The following is an 18911-nucleotide window of genomic DNA, read 5'->3' as shown; positions in this document are numbered from 1 at the left end:
TCCTCAGCTGGTAGACGAAGTACAGTGAATTTATGTGGGTTGTCCGCTTCATACATGGTGAACGTTTATGGATTCCCTAATATCCAAAGTGCTGTTCAAAATAAGTGCACAACTGACAATCTCCTAAAGTTCAGAAACTGTGTTTTTTGTTTTAAGCTACAAGCTGTTATCAACACACCATTTGGCCAACTGTCCTGGATGCAAATTCATCTCCATTGAATATCAGGCTGGTAGCATATTCATGGCATCTGCAAACTGGTGAAGCTCTGGAGAGGCATGTGGGAAGATGAAGTCATCAGTTTTGCGGGATAAGAATAGTGGAGAAAGCATACACGCCTAGAGAACACCTGTTCAGATTATACTGGAGCTGGATTTCCCCAGTTTCACCAGCTGGTCTCTCTCTATCTGGTGTTCCTAATGTTCCTAATCCACTGAGAAAAAAACCCTCTAACAATTCAAGTTGAGGAGCAACAAACTAAATTATGAATATGTATAATTTATTAATTAAGTAAAAGAGCAGTGAAAAGAAACTGTTTATCTATACACAACCCCATTTATAAATGTCTCATTTTAAATAGCATAAGAAGACAATTTTTAGAATTATATAGAAATTGCCCCTCTTTTTTTCTTTCATGATCTTTGTCCTCTTGTTTTGTCTTAATGTTTTATTAAGATCTTGTACATATTAGCATTAAGTAAATCAGTAACAAATTTCATATAAACATATCTGAAAAAAATACCTTATAACTGAATTGTAACAGTGGCAAATGGGGTTATATGTGTTTATATAAGTTAATTTAAAGAGCATTTAAAAATAATGTGCTTAGGTTTTATCACACACAAAAAATTATGTTCCAAAATTAATTGTAATCTTAGTTTTAAAATGTGCATTTATGGAAATAAAATGTGTTCAATGCTATTTTAACAAGTTACAAATATATGTGCATAGATTCTGCCCATGTCTTTCCTTTAAAAAAAATAAGTTTCTTACACATTCGATGTGTCAACATTTTAACTACAAACTCTGACTCAAAGTTTATACTGCAAACATACAAAATCAATTTCAACCAGAAAAAAAAATACATCAATACATTCATAAAAGTTATACAAGAGCCCCACAACGCTGTGAAGTTAATAACAAGAATATGTTTTGGAGAGTAAACTATTTTCACTATCAATTTTCACTATTTTCTCGTACTTTTGGCGCCCTCATGTGTCTCATAAATAGGTTCGTCTTAAATCCAGTAACAATATTCAAGAAGTGAAAAAACTAAAATAATTTAGTTGATGCCACACATTAATAGTTCAATTTCATAACTCTAATAAATTAATATGCCTTGTTTATTGATACGTTTTAAGAAAACAGACTCGAGGAAAAAATATCCTTAAAACGTATTGGTTGGCGAAATATATGCGGAATGACGCATGACGGCTTAGGTGTGCTTGTTTTACTGTTTTTAATAAGACGCTTACCGCTTTCCCACTGATATAGCGTTAACTGCACCGCCCATGTAAGACTGAGTGAAATAAATCGAGCAGACACGCTGCCAAATCAAGCAAGTGACCACATCAGCTTGCACCGCTCCGCCGGCTGAGATACTGCTGGCTCATCCATCGCTAGCTTTTAATATAATCCCACTCAGCGAATCGATTACCTGAACGGTTTTAGAGGCTGCTATTACATTTTGTTGTGTTTTTGTTGTTCCTATTGACAATGGCTGATCCTAAATACGCAAACTTACCAGGAATTGTAAGTTGCTAACAAACACATCTTCAGACTGAAAGGTGGAACTGCTAGCTAACAGCTCTGCTGCTGAACGTCTTATCTTCTTATTGTCTGCAAACAATCCACACTGAACACCAGATAGCGTTGCGTCTCAATAGAAGACATGCAGCTAAGATAATGCCATAAGATGCAAACATACAACATTGTTAGACTTGGCGTTTTGGTGGTTCTCAGTGAAGCCGGGGCGTTGGCCAGGCTAATACAAAACAAACCAACGAAATAACAGCATTTATCGCATTTTGTTTCTGTAGGCTTTTAACGAACCGGACGTGTATGAGACTGGCGACCTTCCAGAGGACGACCAGGCTCAGTTTGAATCGGTAGGTGGTCTTTCTGTGCTAATGTATGGACTTATTACTGAGTAGCCTGCTGCTAACGCTAATAAGCTAACTAACGTTTAGCCCTCCTCTAACGGACAGTTGGTTCCTTCATTGTTATCTGGATCATTATGGTCCGTTTGACACGACATATCTATTAACAATTACTTGATTTTTCAACTGTAGTTAAATTGCTAGCAACTAGTTTGTGTGGGATTGCACTCCGCTATCCAGTTGTAATTTTTATCATGAAGCACAACTTAGCCACTGTTGCTAACTTTATAAAAACTGAAACGTTAAGACTACTTCAACGATCCTCTGTTGAAGAAGTCTATTGTAATAAGTTCAGAGAAAAATCCCGATTTGGTATATTTTTTCCCTCTAAATAATAAATACATTCTCCACATCTGCACTAAAAGAAGTTAGAAATGAATTTCCAAGAGACAAAAACTCCCCCCTGACGTCTCATACGCTGTTCATAATCATACCATGATGATCATCTTGTGACTTTACGAAAAATGTTCTGTGGTGTTCTGTGTTTTATTTTTGACATTTTTTTTTATCTCAATTACGAGTTAATAAAAAAGTTACTGGTTTTGCCATCCTGTATGCAGTTGACTGGTGCTGCTTTAATATTTATGCTTTTATTTATTTATTTTTTAATTGTCTAATGTTGATAGGACAGCCAAGCAAATCTTAATTGGCATATTCCTGTTCCATGTTGCCACATTTATTCTCCTTGTTCTCTTGTCCCTGTTGTGATCCCTCTTCATCCCTCCTGGGACCGTAGTGTGTACAAGTAAGATTTCTCTGTGAGCTTAATGCATGTTGGGTTTTCTTCATTTTTTTTCTCCATTAATGATTATCTATCAAATTCTTCTTTAAGCATCGATTGAGATGAGAACCGGGTTAATGGCATTGTTCCTCTGCTACTATGTAATTCCTTAATAATCGTTTTAAAGTAGTAGAAGCTGATTCCTGATTTTTTAAAAATTTGTTTAAATCTTAAGGCCATAATGATGCTGAAGGGTCTTGAGAAGTGCTGATTGACGTGTGTGTAGGAATGCATGTGTGTGTTGACATCTGAAAAAGACTTATATTTTGTTGTTTAACCTGTCTTCATGCTCTAAAACTTGCTTCTCTGCTAACTTTTATGTTCTGACTAACAACATTTTCTAAGGAGCTCTTCTGCTTGCTGGGTCATTGCCTGTCCTAATTAACAGGTTGGATGTGGTAGAAACTTACCTGAAATGTGAAATTAAATGCAAATAATCTCTTTTTAACTGTCCATGAATTCTATAAATGGAAGGAAATCCAGAAGTAAAATGTTTGCTTGTTACCCACATCCCTTTCATGTTTTATAAATACAATCACAAAAAATAAGCTTTGGTTATGGTATTGACATTCTGCTAGACTTTCTCCCTTGCCACAGTACCACAAGCTTATTTTTTTCCCAGTCATTTTCTGGAGTATGCCTGATTAGTTACTCCAAAATGTTTTTTTTGGCCAGTGTGTTATACATCATTTAGGGGTGCAAAAGATCATTATTTTGATCTGGTATTAGATGCATCAGGTGTGTGACTGGGATTATAGCTATTGGTATGTTTTTTTTTATTTTAGATGTTGGATTAATTCACTGTCACTGGATGGCAGGAATATTTCTGGGTTTTCAAACTTAATTTGGGCATGGACCACTCTCAGATTACTGCAGAACACACTTGAGGATATTGACATGATGGTGTAAAATAAATATTATTATTTAAAAAAATAAAATATACAAATTCAACATAAATATTGCTACTGCTGCTAAAATATAACAGTATTACAAGTGTCATAATTTTATCTATACTCTGTATTCATTTTGAGTTTGATTGAAATACTAAGTTAAAATAATTTTAAAAAACAAATGTATTTTCAGCTGTTTTTATTTACTTATTGCACAAAAAGATATAACATTTTGCTGTTTTGCTCTCTAAAGATTAGTGTTGGAAGTACCTGGAGCTGATTGGGCTATCTGCTCATGCACCAAGCCTAAAGTCAGCTACCGAACAGATGTTTCACTCTTAGCTTTAATACTGTAGCTATAAAACTGTTAGTTTATTTTAGGTTGACTGGTTAAGGTTTCAACACCATGACTGTCATATGTTTTTATTACCAGAAATATTTTAAAACAGCTGAATTTGTCTTTTTATGCAAATGAGGACAGTAGTACAGTAGTTATTTCGGCCTGCTGACTGGCAGTGGGCAGCAGCAGGTAAGTGAAGGGAACCCCTTAGAGATTATATGGACAATACAGCCAAAGAACACTCTGCTTACTCTTTTGGCTCCTCAGAAAATAGACCTTAATATAGGAATGGCAAGATGAGAACGTTTTAGCAGTTTTTAAACCTTTACCTCAATACTGGTAACTGACCATACCTACTATAAATACCATTTTTATTCTAAAGTTCAAAGTTCATTATATGCAATACAGTCAGCAATAATCAGTCCAGACTGTCAAAAACTTCTACACAGTATTCAGTGTTTTCTTATTTACTGTTCAGGAAAATAGTGGAGTTCTTTCTGATGAATTAGAATATTATTGGAGAGAAGAGAAATTCTGGAGTTAAGTCATCTAATCACCCTGAATGAGTGAAGAGGGAAAGAACTGGAGACCTACGTTTTCCAGAGAAGCTTTTTCTCCAGGGTTTGTTGCTGCAGCACTCAGAACACTGCTTTCTTTCTTATCTTCCTGAAACCCTGGCCAAGTGTTCCTGTTGTGTGCATGGCATGTGATAACCACATTAATCTGTGTTGTCTCTCTCTCCCCCCCTACTTTTCTCTCTCCCTCTGCTCTTCCATTTTATTTTCTTTAACTCTCTTTGGAAACCCAAGGAGCTGGTAAGAGCCTAACTCACTCTCCTCCTCCTACTCCTCCTAACATCTCTGGAACCAACTGTTTTGTGTGTCCTCTTATGTGTGAATTGGCATTTATTTGTGTGTCAGTGGTGTATCATTTATGTTTATAGTCTTGGTCTCCATAACCAATCATCTTTTTTTATTTTTTAAATTTCCTTACATCATTAATCAGTTGTCATTTAGAGAGAATAAAGTAGCTCTAGGTGTGTTTCTGGCTTTTTGGTTCATGTAACTTTTTTTTTGACAGTAGGACAATCCAGAAATAAAATCATTTTAGAGTTGGTTGCATAAAGTGTGTATTAATGATACATTCATTTTTTTCCATTGATCTCTTTCCTGCTCCTCTAAATTTGCTACACCCCTACAGAGAATCTTCTAGATTATGGGAAACCTTTGCAGATTTCAATAATCTTTTGACACGATTGCTTTAAATTCATAATCATGTAGGGGTGTTGTATGATATAATTCCCTCAATTTGTATTTGAGCATTGATGAAGTATGCATTTACTCTTTATCAATCTTGTCCATGTATTTAAACACCTGATGTATTCTCTACACCTGTAAGCAGACTGCTTTGCTGGATTGTGTTTTTGATTAAATGAGTGGGGTTTTTTTTGTGTTTTAATCAGGAGGAGCTTTGCAGTGACAGCGTAGAGAGGATTGTGGTCAACCCTAATGCAGCCTATGACAAGTTCAAAGACAAACACGTCAGCACCAAAGGACTTGGTCAGTTTGTGTTCAACAAATAACTTGTTTAATTTACTCAGTTTCTGGAGCATTTCAACTTTACTAATACATAAAGTGTCTTCTTTAAAATAGTTTTTTGTTTTTAAAACTCTTTTCTCTGTGAATGGAAATGGGCCTCTACACACTTTTTTTCTCCAGTAAAGTCAAAAAATAGTAATTTTGTCAAATTTTAACATTCATTAAAATACCAATGCAATTTTTTGGCCTACTTAGAGACTGTTAAGAAAAATGTGAGCCATAATATAGTATTTAAAACTTATTAAAGATGTTTTTCACTTTCCATAAATGAGCATTGATGTCTATAGCAATCAGTCAACGTTTACTGTTTTTAATCTTATGACAAATGCATTTTTTTCACAGACTTCTCAGATAGAATCAGTAGAAGCAGAAGAGTGGGTTATGAGTCGGGAGAGTTTGAAATCGTAAGTGCCGTCGAAATGCATCAGTATTTTTTAAAAAAATGGGTAATCACTTTTCCAAAGCTGTTTTTTTTTTCTTTTTTTTTTTATCTGCTCACTGTGCTTTCCAATAAAGTCAAACAGGCAGATATTTTTTTCTGCTTGTTTGACAGGCAGAAAAGTTACTGTTGAACTTCAGTAATATTCAGACTTTTTTGTTTTTCTCTTTCTTTGTGCTTTAGCTCGGTGAGGGCAGCGGCGTGAAGGAGACACCCCAACAAAAGTACCAGCGCCTGGTTAATGAGATCCAGGAACTCGTTCAGGAGGTGGACACCATCCAGGTGGGGCTGCTAGCACCTGAAAAAATCTGGAGGAAAAAAATCCATCTTTTTTTCAACACTGAATCAAAAAAATGCACACCATCTGGTTTTCACCACTGCAAACCAGATGGTGTTCTTTTTTTTGATATGTTTCCAATATTTCCAGACCATTTAATCATATTTGGAAGTTTATGCAGTGAGTACTTTTGGAGTGTAACCTCAATTTCAAGCTAAATTGAATTTAGAACGAGCAGAGTTGCTTTTCAGACTAACATAGTTTCCTTTTAGAAACCACTAATTAACTTTGCTTCTCATTAATGTGGATGCGTTTAGTGAAGCTACCTTGCTCCCAGTGGCAAATAACAATTTAGGCTGTTTTCAGGTTGCTTAGGTTTTATTTTTTTCTGTCATTCTGTAAGTCCTGCAGGTTGTTCTGGCAGAGTATTCAGTCTGCCTGCTGCTTTTCTGTGACAGTCATGCAGCATTAAGAAATTCCCTTTGAGCAAATTGCATTATACAGCTGCAGTTGTCCATAAACCTAACCTATTATCAAAATTATTAGATCACAGGTGACTGTTTTTAGAGAAAAAATAAGCTTACGCATGTAATTGTTGTGAGAGATATTTTTAGCTAAAATGTTACTGTATTAATTCTAGATCTGCCTCAGTTAAATAACATTAACTTTTCTGGAGAGAAAATACTAGGAATTCCACTTTAGCAAAGTTGGGGAAATGTGATTGCACCCTGTCATAAAAATTATGTTCGCTGACACCAATTTTACTTTCTAGGCTACTGCAAAGGAAAGTAATGCAGAGGAGCGCCTCACCCCGGTGGCTCTCGCTCAGCAGGCAGCGCAGCTGAAGCAGCAACTGGTTTCTGCCCACCTTGATTCGCTGCTGGGACCGCAGGCGCACATCAACCTGGCCGATCCAGATGGAGCGCTTGCAAGGTGAGATGAGAGCAGCCTGGCAAGGCGGTGTCCTTATTTACATACAACTGTCATGAATGTTCAAAGTGTACTGTTAGGATTCAGCAAAGACAATCTTTCAAAGACGAGCATTTTAATTTAAGGTTTAGAGCCAATTTTAGTTGTGGTGTTATGAGCTTGTTTATGTCTGGGGCTTATTAAGAGTAGATTAAGAGACATTTTATTCTGCATTACTAAAGTGGTCTTTAAACCTTTTCTTATGTTGTAATGTTGTTACGATCACAAACTTTAGAGATTTTAGGTAAGAAACCTAAATACATTACTGTGAAATGTATTCTGTTATTCTCGTCAGGTGAGATTAAAATATAACGTTTTTCCAACATTGAAAAACCAAATAGTGAAAAACCAAAACTGTCCAAAACCCTGAAGACTAAAGCGTTACTGGGAACAATGATGGTGACAGCATCATGCTGTAAGAATGCTTTTCTTGTAGCAGACATATTAATATGTTTGGAACTTATAGCAGCTCCAAACATATTAAAGATGTTTGGAGCCATTGAGGTAAACAGGTCAAGCTAAAGGGCGATCCTGGAAGAAAACCTTATAGAGGCTTCAAACGACTTGAGACTGGACTTCTAAACATGCAGCCATAGCTACATGACTGAGAATGCCTTAGATCAAAATACATCCATGTGTTGGGATAACTTTGATCAAATACCAGACCTGAATGCTGTTAAGATATTCAGACTCTCTCCATTCAGTCTGGGCAAACTTGAACTTTTTTTTTTTAAAGAGTGGGGAGAAGTGTCAGTCTACTGATGTGAACAGCTGGTGGAAACCAAACAGAATGTCTACCTACATTTAAACAATGTATTATTATTTTTTCTACTTCACATTTACGCTAATTTGTCACATAAACCCAAATTAAATGCATGAAAAATGTTGGTAGCAATGTGAAAAAGTTCAAGCAAAACGTTTTGAACTTTTCCCCTAAAGTTTAGTGAAAAATAATTATAGCCTTCTAAGCTGTTTGGAGTTTTGTCAAACAATAAAGCCAGAGGAAGAGAAAAGCAAAAATAAATGCATCAGTGCCTGGCATAAAATAATGCCGAGCAACAACTTGTTCTAAACTGAAATAAAAGTAAATGGCATATTTTAGAGTCTGGTTACTCCAGTTGATGATTATTTCATCATGATTAATCCGGTTAATTGTGCATAATGGTTTTGATGGCTTTGACACTTAATGTGGGTTGGCTCAACAGTCCACTATCCCTGCACTAGGAATTGCATCCAGACGGGAGGCAGGAGATGCTGAGAAATATGTCAAAACCCAGCGTAAACAGGGAAAGCTGAAGCTTCAAGATGCATGTTGGGATTGAAACAATGTAAAGGGACATATTTTCACCTTCAAACTGAAATTTAAACGCATTAAGAGAGACAGACAGCACATGGGGCTGTTAACTGCTTTGAACAGACTGTATAATCATTCTGCGTCTTCCTCTCCCTCCTGCCTGCAGGCGTCTGCTCACCCAGCTGGAGGCGGCGAAGGGCAGTCGCAGCAGCTCCGCAGGAGATGGCAAACCCTCTTCAACAAAGGGTCCAGATGGAGTGGTGCTCTACGAGTTGCACAGCAGACCAGAGCAGGAGAAATTCAACGAGTCCACCAAGGTAACGTCGAGGTTAAGGGGGTGGGGGCTAGCGTCTTTATGAGTGCAGTCTGAATGTTTTAGTCAGACGAGTTCCCTGATGTGCTGTGTTTTCATTCACATATATGAATATTTGTTGGCAATACACTGGATGATTAGACAAAAATGCAGCAATGTGCTTTGTGCCATGCTGATGTCGCTTCCAACCATGTGTTGCCCGTTTTCCATCCCTGTAGATGGCGGAACTGGAGAAGCGTCTAGCTCAGCTGGAGATCGCTGTTGGCTCCGGATCAGACAAGCAGGTACACACGGCGGATTTTACACACAAATCCGCCTCAATGTTTCTGTCACACATTCATACTTAGCCTGTACATTTGCTTCTCTTTAATCATCAAACAACGAAATATTTATGCCTGTCTAAACGCATCACTATCCATAAAGTGAAATAGAACCACATTCATTTTCTACTATAATTTATGAAAGAAGTACTAATTTTCTGTTTTTTTATTGAAGGGACCTCTTAATGCTGGTGTACAAGGAGCCAGTTTGATGGTAAGAAGTCCTTTTATTTAGAAGTTGTTAAGAGTTTATAACCATCTGTGACATGTAGCAGAAAAACTGGATCACTTAAAGAGGTCACCAGTTCCTGCCAACAGAATGGGAGAAACACCGGGTTCTATTCTCAGGTGTGTTTGTAACTTGCGTGCATCTTTTACCTCAGGACACCATTGAGCTCCTGCAGGCAAGGGTCAGCGCACTGGACTCTGCTACACTGGATCAAGTAGAGGCAAGACTGCAGGTACCTACATTGCAAAACTAGAGCAACTGAGTTTCTGTACAAATTTATCAGCCCAGTAAAAATCAGGATGTTTGTAATAATTTTGTATTGTGTGAAGTTTCTGGAATGTCTTTGGAGTTCAGAATTTTGCATTTAGTTGAGAGCCCGACATGCCTTGTTGGCCTACTGTGGCTTTCTGCAAACTGCCATCATAACATTTCCATAATGTTTAGTGATGTTTATGGAGATTTGCTGAATGTGAACTGCTGGCAGAACTTTGTTGTTGTTTTCTGTTTGAATTCTCTCTTTGTTGTTCTGCTTTTTACACTTTCAAAACCCTCTGTGCTCCAGGGAAATAATGTCCTGGCTGCAGCATTTTGATCATAGTGCTACTTCTTTTAGTGGGCGGTTTCAAATGCTTACAAAGAATGTTTACATCATATGCTGTCTTAAAAAAAAAAAGCTCCATTGCTTGTCTTGTAAGAAAATTGTCCCCTTGAGTTCTGTGAATAATTTTTTTTTGTTATTTAAATCTATCTTACAGAGTGTCCTTGGGAAGATGAATGAGATTGCCAAGAACAAGGCAGCGATTGAAGATGCAGAAACACAAAACAAGGTTAGTAATCCCGGTACATGTATCATGCCTCTGAGCCGAGTAAAGACGGGTTGTATCAAAGCAAAGGATCAGTTTCTTCATTCAGCCATAAGAATACCAGGCTTCTTCTTCTTCTCTGAAGACTTTTCATTTATTTAAAGAAACCGTTATCTATGAGACAGATAACTGGACCAGTCCAGTGCTCTGACAGCTAAACTAAGAGCTAAGCATGAAAACCACTGCAGTATCACCCCTTATTTTTAAGGGGTTCACTGACGACATGGAGACCTTAAAGTGATTTTTAAAAACCTTTTTAAAGGATTAAATGTGAAGCACAGATGTTTTTTTCTGTTTGACAGAAAAAAATGCTGGTGTGTGGTTTAATAAAACCACCTATGACATCGCCGTGGGATGCCGCATGCATTTTTATTGTCAATCTGTCTGTTCCTCATCGGATCTGTTTGACCTGCATGATTATCATAGCCATCGACTGTTAAGAGTGATTTATGTTATAGGCCAGTAGGTGGCAGCAGGTTTTATTTAATGTAATTCTTTTACTTTTACTAATGCATAGTAAAGTTATGTTTTCAGGTCTGGTTGCTTTTCAAATTTTCCAGGGATAAATTAATTATTTTATGCTTTTATGTAGGGAACTGTAAATTTATCAGCTGTTCAAAACAAAAAATCTATGTTCATCACAGAGAAAATCAAATTTAACAAAACTGTTCATAAAGCACATTTCAAATGTTGAAATTGTTCAAAGTAGCATCAAAATATTAAGAACAGAGCAGAAGGTACTGCCCCACCCAGGTTGCATTCATCTTCCTGATTCACGATCGGCAACTAAAGCTGGAGAAGCTCTACTCAAATTTCGGTCTGAATTTAACCCTTGATTCCCAGTCAAGAAAAATCTGCCAGGCTGTACAAGTTGTGATCAGTCTGCACAAAAATCTGTTGATGTGAGATGGGATAAAGTCTGTGTGCAAGAACCAAACTGTCGCTGCCAAAAGGATTTTTTTTTTTTTTTTTTGGAGTGGGATCTGTCGAAGTCTGGTAGTGTGAAATGGTAACTGACTCAACTGTTAACACGCGTCACTGACAGTCAATGTTGGAGAGACTGTTGGATGACTTGTTTTGTTTTTTTGAAAATAAAACATTGTGAACATCAAAAGCGCTGGGCATTATACAAACTATTAACTTTCTAATAACGAACAAAAAAAAATTATATTTTGATTTTGAAGCCTAGAATGCAGTAAATAATGAACGGATTTGGTGAACTAAACCAAATAATTCACATATTGAACAAAACATTTCTGACCAAAGTAATAGAATTATTAGGTTATTGTTTATTTGTGTGTTCCAGATAAAACATGTGATTGTATTTTTTAGATTCCAGCCAACATCGACTATCATTTGAAAACTGACAGATATCAGAATTATCCAAGCTTTCAAACAGAGTATAACAAAGTATGCAGTCAACATTAATCCAATCATTATTACTTGTGAGTTAAAGTGAACATATTTCAAATAACATCTTCATTTTTATGGGGAAGTGCAACAGATGTAGACTCACCAAATTCTGAGGCTATCTTGTATTGACGCCATTTATTGATAAGTTGGTTCCATTGTTGCCCTCATGAGTGTTTTATGCGCTCAGGCGGTCTGATAAGTCCTATAGCCAGTGATCATCAGCAGGTTTACAGGTAATGGATCCAAGTTTTCTGGTTATAAAACAAAAACCAGTCTTGGTGTGAACATCTAGTCCTTTCGGAACCTGAGATGGTGTGAAAGTTGTCTGTGAAAACTGAATTTCAGACCTTCTTATGAGTTTGAAATTGTAGAAAGAAAAAACAGATTGTCCTAACTTGTGGTATTAGCCACCAGTGCATCCATTCCTATTTACATCTCTATCACTATACTTGTCAGGTGTCGCAGCTGTATGATGTGGTGCAGAAGTGGGATGCCGTGTCCACCTCCGTTCCTCAGGTGGTGCAGAGGCTTGTTGCTGTCAAGGAGTTGCATGAGCAAGGTAAGACCTAAGAAAGTGACTGACAGCTTGACAAGCACTGTTTTCATTCATTTACACACACAAGGCCTTCAAACTCAAGAATCAACTTCCTGAGGCAAAGAAGCCCCCGAACAATCAACTAAAGTACTGTACTGGTTTATATTGCAAATATTGTAACAATGTTGCATATCTGGCAAACCTGACATGAGTTACAGCAATAGTGTTAAATCTTTTTGTTGTGATTCCCGTGGGAGTTGAAAGGAATTTTATTGGTTGGTAGGGGTGGGATTAGAGCATTTTTAGATGCACAAGATTGTATCTAGAAAGCAGATTTATGATTAAAACTAAAGGACATTAATATTGAGACAGGCAATTGAGTTAATTTAACACGTTCTTGTTGAAAAATGTAGTGTGAAAGACAGAGAAAATGGGTTTTAATCAGGTCTGCCAATTTGAAAGAGACATGTAACATCAGGCAATGCATTACTTTAAACATTAGTCAAATAATGTCATCTAAAAGCAGCCATTTATACTTATTTTATTAATAATATATCAAATACAGGAATGTGTGTAATCACTGAGGAACTCGTCAGTTTTGTTATGTGTGCACTAAACTCTTCAGTTTTTCTCTGTTTAACAGGAAAACACTAAGTTTTCTTGACTTTCACTTTTTCACTCAACTGTGTGTCTGACAGCCATGCAGTTTGGCCAGCTGCTGACTCACCTGGACACGACTCAGCAGACAATCAACAACTCTCTGAAAGACAACAACACCCTGCTAACACAGGTAGGAAGTTTACTGCCGTCTGGAACCACCGCTGCAACATTAATCCTTTCTTTTGCTGGAAATGTGAAACAAGAACACTGGAAAGTTTTAGTCTCTTAAGTAAAAGTACAAGATGTGAAATTTTATAATGCAATAGAAAATTTGATACTTAATGTGTTCATCTAATATTAGATGAGGTAAAGATATTTTATGATAACCTATTTTCATAAACATTGATGATGATGATGAGTTCCTTTAAATTACTTTAATATCGAATATTCAATATACACACACACTCGTCTTCTGCAGTGCTGCAGAAATAAATGTATAGGAGGAGGATGGATAGAAAGACTGACTGGTGCTCACTCTGTTTTTAAATGCATAATAAATATTCTAGCTCTGAAATGTCAATTTTTATCATTCTATATAATCTAATATTGATGATTATGCCTGGATTACTGTAATGCCCTATTTACCAATCTGGACAGTTAATCAATTTCCCCCTTTCAGCCATTCATAATACAGCTGCCAGACTTCTCACTAAATCAGGTTAACAGACTAATATTACAGCAGTTTTATACTTTTTACATTGGATAAAGTTGTTTTAAAGAACTCGTGCTCCCTTGCAGAGCCCTAAACCTGATATGTTGCTGCTCGTAATTCAGTTTCAGGTTCAGAAGATGTTGGTTATTTCTTATTCAAGGCTTAAACAAAAAGGGACAGGTGCATTTCAGTCTGGCTGCAAAGCTGAGGAATAGTTTCCCTTTGACTTGTTTCACCAGTTATGTGGTTACTTTTAAAAAGCATTGAAAAACCTAATTTATCTGTACTGTTTTTAATTTAAATTTACCTTCCTTTTGTGCTGTCGTCATATGACTGGAAGAAGAGAATTATAAGATTAACCGACTTGTCTACTAGGTCAAAGTGTAAATTATTTTTGCTTTACTATTTTCACTGACAAAATATTTTCTCCTTTGGATTAAATATATAACATTTAACAAACCCAACAGTTTCTCTGCTCCAGCTGCTCTTCATCCAGAGGACCAGTGATAAACCCGATTGTGTTTTTTTCCATCATTGGTGCAGTTGGGTTCACAGGCTTGGTAGTTTCACTGCGTCGTCTTAGGCGTTATCAGAGCTTCTGTCCAATGCAGAGATAACTCGCTCCCCTGCTCGTCCTTCTGTGGCAAAGCACTACTCCTGAAGCTGCCGGTTCAGACACCTTCAGTGCAGTTTCATCAGATCAAGATATAAATAACATGAGCAGATTTAAGTGTTTTTGCTTCTTGGTCTGGAACACTATTCCCAGTTGGTCACTTTTTTTATTGAAAAATTGTAAGAGGTAAAACTTGTAGAAAACTACCACAGTGCAGCAGATCAGTAAAATCGATGATAAAACTCTCCTGTCAGTCTCTTGGAGTTTAAGCTTCACATCTGAACAATATTTTATATTTGGGAAGTGACTTGTTTTATCAAACTAAGTAAAACAGATTTCATTTTATCTGATGAAAATAAAAACTTATCAGGAGTTATAGCAGCTATATCTCCTGATTAAGAACACATTTGGAAATATCCTGTCCATTTGGTTTTATTTAAATTGGTTTGTTTAAGTATGTAAATGTTGGGGTGCTGTGGTAGCGTAGGGACAAAGCACGACCTACATATGGAAGCCTTAGTCCTCGTGGAAGTAGTCACAGGTTCGATTCGCGGCCTGGCAACATTTGCTGCATGTCTTCCCGCTCTCTCATTACCTTCTTTCCTGTCGGACTACTTTCTAATAAAGGCCGTTAGAGCCAACGGCTCTTTTTAAAACTTTTTTTAAAAAGTATGTAGATGTTGCACTGATAAATTGCTTTGGATATTTTCTCAATATTTAGAGTTTGCTGTTGCATGACTTTAAGATGTTTAACTTTGATCCGTCTCTGTTCCTGACTGATTTTATTTTTCGATCTGTTTTGCATCCATATTAGGGATGCTCTGATCAGGTTTTTTGCTTCCGATACCGATCACCCATAAGGCCGATCTCTGCCAATAACCAATCTTTGCCTATCGCCTGGATTGACTTGTTTGCGTTAGTTCTAATGATACTATGTGATCTGGCAAAATTAAAAAGTGATCTGGTAATAAATTCACTTAATTAACGTAAACATGCAACATACTTGCATGCACAATACAGCAGCTACTCAGTCAAAAGAACTGAAAAACCTGCAACCAGTTAAACAACATTTAACAGTAAGGTTCTCTGTACCCTAAATCAGTGGTTCTCAAATGGGGGTACGCGTACCCCTGGGGGTACGTGGAGGTACTGCAGGGGGTACGTGAAGCTTTTCAAAATATCTTTAAAAAATCAGTAGGCTCCTCATAATAAGTCTTGGGAAAAATTAGTTCGTAAAAAGTTCGATAAAATATAAATGTGTGTTCATGCACTGAATTATTATTTATGTATATATTTAATTTTGTACCATTACAGAGACCAATATAAATTAGCAGCATTTTGCATATTTCAGTTTTGACTGGTTTTATACCTTCCTGGTGGTCACCGTCTTCTGTTTTTCTTTTTTGTTTAACCATGCAATGTTTGCAATATGGATGTATTTGTCAGGTTCACTGATATAAGTTGTTTGGCTTTAATAAATCAGACAGTGATTTTACAGCACTGTACCTCTTTTTTAGTCCAAAAATATTTTGCCCGTGTCGGGGGGTACTTGACTAAAAATATATTTTTAAGGGGGTACATCACTGAAAAAAGTTTGAGAACCACTGCCCTAAATTATACATCAGTCAAATAAGTCTCACAACACTGACTATATCAAATAATGTCTAATAAAAGAGGGAAACATTCATTCAAAGTCAAATGTAGGTTGCATCAAAATAAACAATCCTAAGTTACTGAATCAAAACTTGCTAAAAGCATGGCTAGCTGATTAATGCTGGTTCTGATTGGTTGTTTCTGACTGAGTGGAGTAATTCTGCAGAACACAGGAGGAGGGAGAGGAGATCGATTATTATTTATTTTCATAAATTATCTCATGTTTGGACATAGCGAAAGTTTTTATATGTGAAATCATTGTTGTTGTTTACGTTAAATGCTGCGGCTTTAAGGAGACGTTCCGGGTGGAGCAGAAATGGTGCTCCGTATGTAAAATATTACTACCAGTAGCACATAGTGGCGGTTCAACAGCGAGAGCAGAACCAGCGTCTTACACCGGCAGCTTGAAGACTTGACTTATTTTTTGGGTTATTTGTTTAGCTTTCTGACCATCATGCTAATCCTTTACCTGCTATCTGGCCGCTCCAAATGTCATTTTCTCCTGTGTTGAGCCTTGATGTAGCCAAACTCCGTCAAATGTTTGCTTTTTAAATGTCATAATAGATTTGTTGTGCTGATGCATTTTGACGTGCTTCACCCCCAAGGTAATTTTCTGCCGCAAAATGTAACTTCCCCATTCACTCTCAGAGCGTTATAGTTCCACACAACAGGATTTGTTGCTGCGCGCTTGCTCAGTGCGAAGGAAAGAGATCAGCTGCACAAGCAGGCTGAGAAGTGAGGTACAGGTGATCGTTTTGGTGATCGGCAAAAAGAGACCGTGATTGACGATCACCAATCATACACTTTTTCACGGAAATCGGCCGATTATGATCGGTGGCCAATCGATCGGCACACCTCTAATCCATACGTTTTCTTTTAAATCTGCAATCAAATGAAATACTGGAGCAGTGCCAAGTCTGCTGAAGGTCGGCTTAGCTAAATATCATATGTCTAAAATTTTGACAGAAATCTGATCAATTTGAAGGTGTAATCACAAAAATGTTAGTATTTCTATGGTTTAGTACTTAATAAGTAGCATGCTACCAGTGAGGAGATTAAGATTTAAGTGTATGCTTCCAAAAATAACTGGTCCCTCATTTTAGTGTTTAAAAGAATTCACTGATTTGTGTTCAAATCTGCCCAAGTTGGTAAACTGGATTAAACTTCTGGATACTAAGAGTGAGTTCTCATTTCTCAAGTTGGATCCATGTTTCTCTTTGTTCATTAACAAATAATTTTCCTCACATCTCTGCATGGTCTCCCTTATGGCCACTTTGAAATCTGTTGGATCTTGTTTCTCTTGAACATTTCTGAATTTCTTCTACACTTTTAACTCATCTTCCTCTTTTTACCCTCTAGGTCCAACAGACAATGAAGGAAAATCTGTTGGCTATCGAGGAGAACTTTGCAGCCCTGGATCAGAGGATGAAGAAGATTTCCAAATAAAGTTTGAATCAGTCCAGGAGAGAGTAGAACATGGACAATAAATATTTGGTTAGAGAGCACAGATCCGAAGTGTTTGGGGTGTAGCGTGCTTTCTGGACGTTCTTCTCTTGCTCAGCCTCCGCCTTTTTTCACCAAGTGGAATGTTAGAAAGTTGACAAAATGGGCAAAACAAAAAGGAGACCAACTGTTCTTCAGATGTCCACCCTCATTTCCTCTTCCTTGCATAAAACTGATGTAATTTGAAAGTCTTTCATTCCAAACATCCCACTGATTGAAGTCTCTCCTGTTCAGCTTATCAGTTTTTAGACTGGACTGTTTTTATTTTTATTCACATAGAAGGTTCTTCTGCAGCTTTACACTAAGAGAATTTGTACTGTAACTTTGGAATAAATAAATGAATCCCAGTTTGGTTAAATGACAAAAAAACATTTGCTCTTTAATGCAAGTACGACCTATCGTCCTTTATTGTTGTATCAAGAGCTTGTTGGTGTGGGTATAATGTGGAAGGAAAGCTTGTAAATATGCCCGTGTACCTTATTGTTTCCTTACACTTGGTTGCTTGTAACTATATTATTATGACCGGGACACCAGACAAACTTTTAATCTGCTTTCTCATTGCTTACAACTCTGTTCATCTGTGGTCACTGAAGCTGATCAATAAATCAAAATGTCATACATGTGGCTCTGTTCATTTCAAGTTCTCATTTTTTATAAAACCTTGATCATTGTCAGCTTGTCAAAAGCAATTATAGGTTAAATATAATCTTACAAATTATAATTGAGATCAGATGATAAAGCAATATAACCATTAAAAATGTATATAACAAAACTTAAAATGAATTTGTTTCAAAAAATATTAATTGCCCCATTGATTGTTATTTGATATATGGCCACAAGGTGGCAGTATAGCATGTAATAAAGCCAACAAAGAAAATGTATTTACAGAAACAATTCAGCTTTATTCATAAAACCAGATTCCTGTGCCGTTTTAAAATATTTATTTACAGCAAATTTTTTGTTTAGAAATTAACTTTAAATCTTAAAATTCAATTTGTGTTTGCATCTAAAATAAAATGTTAATAGAGTTGGGCGTCCTGTATTTTTATAATTTAAAAACCTGCCCCGACGAAACCGTAACCCCTGATTTCTGCCCTCTTGGAGCTCTCGTTGTGTCACTGTGCTTTCACAAAGAATGTTACATAAACTGACCCATTTTCCTAAAGAGAATCAGAGTTAAATCTTGTAACCTCATTAATTCATCTAGAAGTAAACAGTATTGTAAGCCAGCGTGAATTCATGTAAAGAAACCATTTCGGCTTAAACTACAGCAGAGCACCTCTGTTGTGGCATATTTCCAAAGGAACTCATGGGAAACCATTAGGGTGTCTGAGGTCAAGCTCAAATCCCTCTGGCATTAAGAGGCTTATAAAAAGCATTAAAACAAAAAGCTGGCTCATGTCTGAAGTCAG

The 18911-nt window shown here is 36.8% G+C and overlaps 1 protein-coding gene across 4 annotated transcripts; it reads left to right on the top strand.

The window, feature by feature from the left end:
* The first annotated feature begins 1545 nt into the window (after positions 1-1545).
* On the top strand, positions 1546-18123 carry dctn2 (dynactin subunit 2). Of its 4 annotated transcripts, XM_023325433.1 has the most exons (16): positions 1546-1750; positions 2038-2106; positions 2894-2902; positions 4978-4983; positions 5631-5727; positions 6109-6170; positions 6389-6487; positions 7255-7415; positions 8912-9062; positions 9277-9342; positions 9554-9592; positions 9762-9839; positions 10363-10434; positions 12340-12442; positions 13117-13208; positions 17356-18123. In XM_023325433.1, exons 1-16 carry the CDS (start codon positions 1715-1717, stop codon positions 17440-17442), a joined length of 1227 nt encoding a protein of 408 aa, XP_023181201.1. In that variant the 5' UTR covers positions 1546-1714; the 3' UTR covers positions 17443-18123. The 4 variants fall into 4 exon arrangements, with proteins under 4 accessions (XP_023181201.1, XP_005797046.1, XP_023181202.1 ...); XM_005796989.2 differs by lacking the exon at positions 2894-2902; XM_023325434.1 differs by lacking the exon at positions 4978-4983.
* The last annotated feature ends 788 nt before the right edge of the window (positions 18124-18911 follow it).

Source organism: Xiphophorus maculatus, chromosome 20, assembly GCF_002775205.1.
Source record: "Xiphophorus maculatus strain JP 163 A chromosome 20, X_maculatus-5.0-male, whole genome shotgun sequence".
NCBI classification, from domain to species: domain Eukaryota; kingdom Metazoa; phylum Chordata; class Actinopteri; order Cyprinodontiformes; family Poeciliidae; genus Xiphophorus; species Xiphophorus maculatus.
The sequence above is the reverse complement of the archived record's forward strand: the minus strand, read 5'-3'. Positions and strand labels throughout refer to the sequence as shown.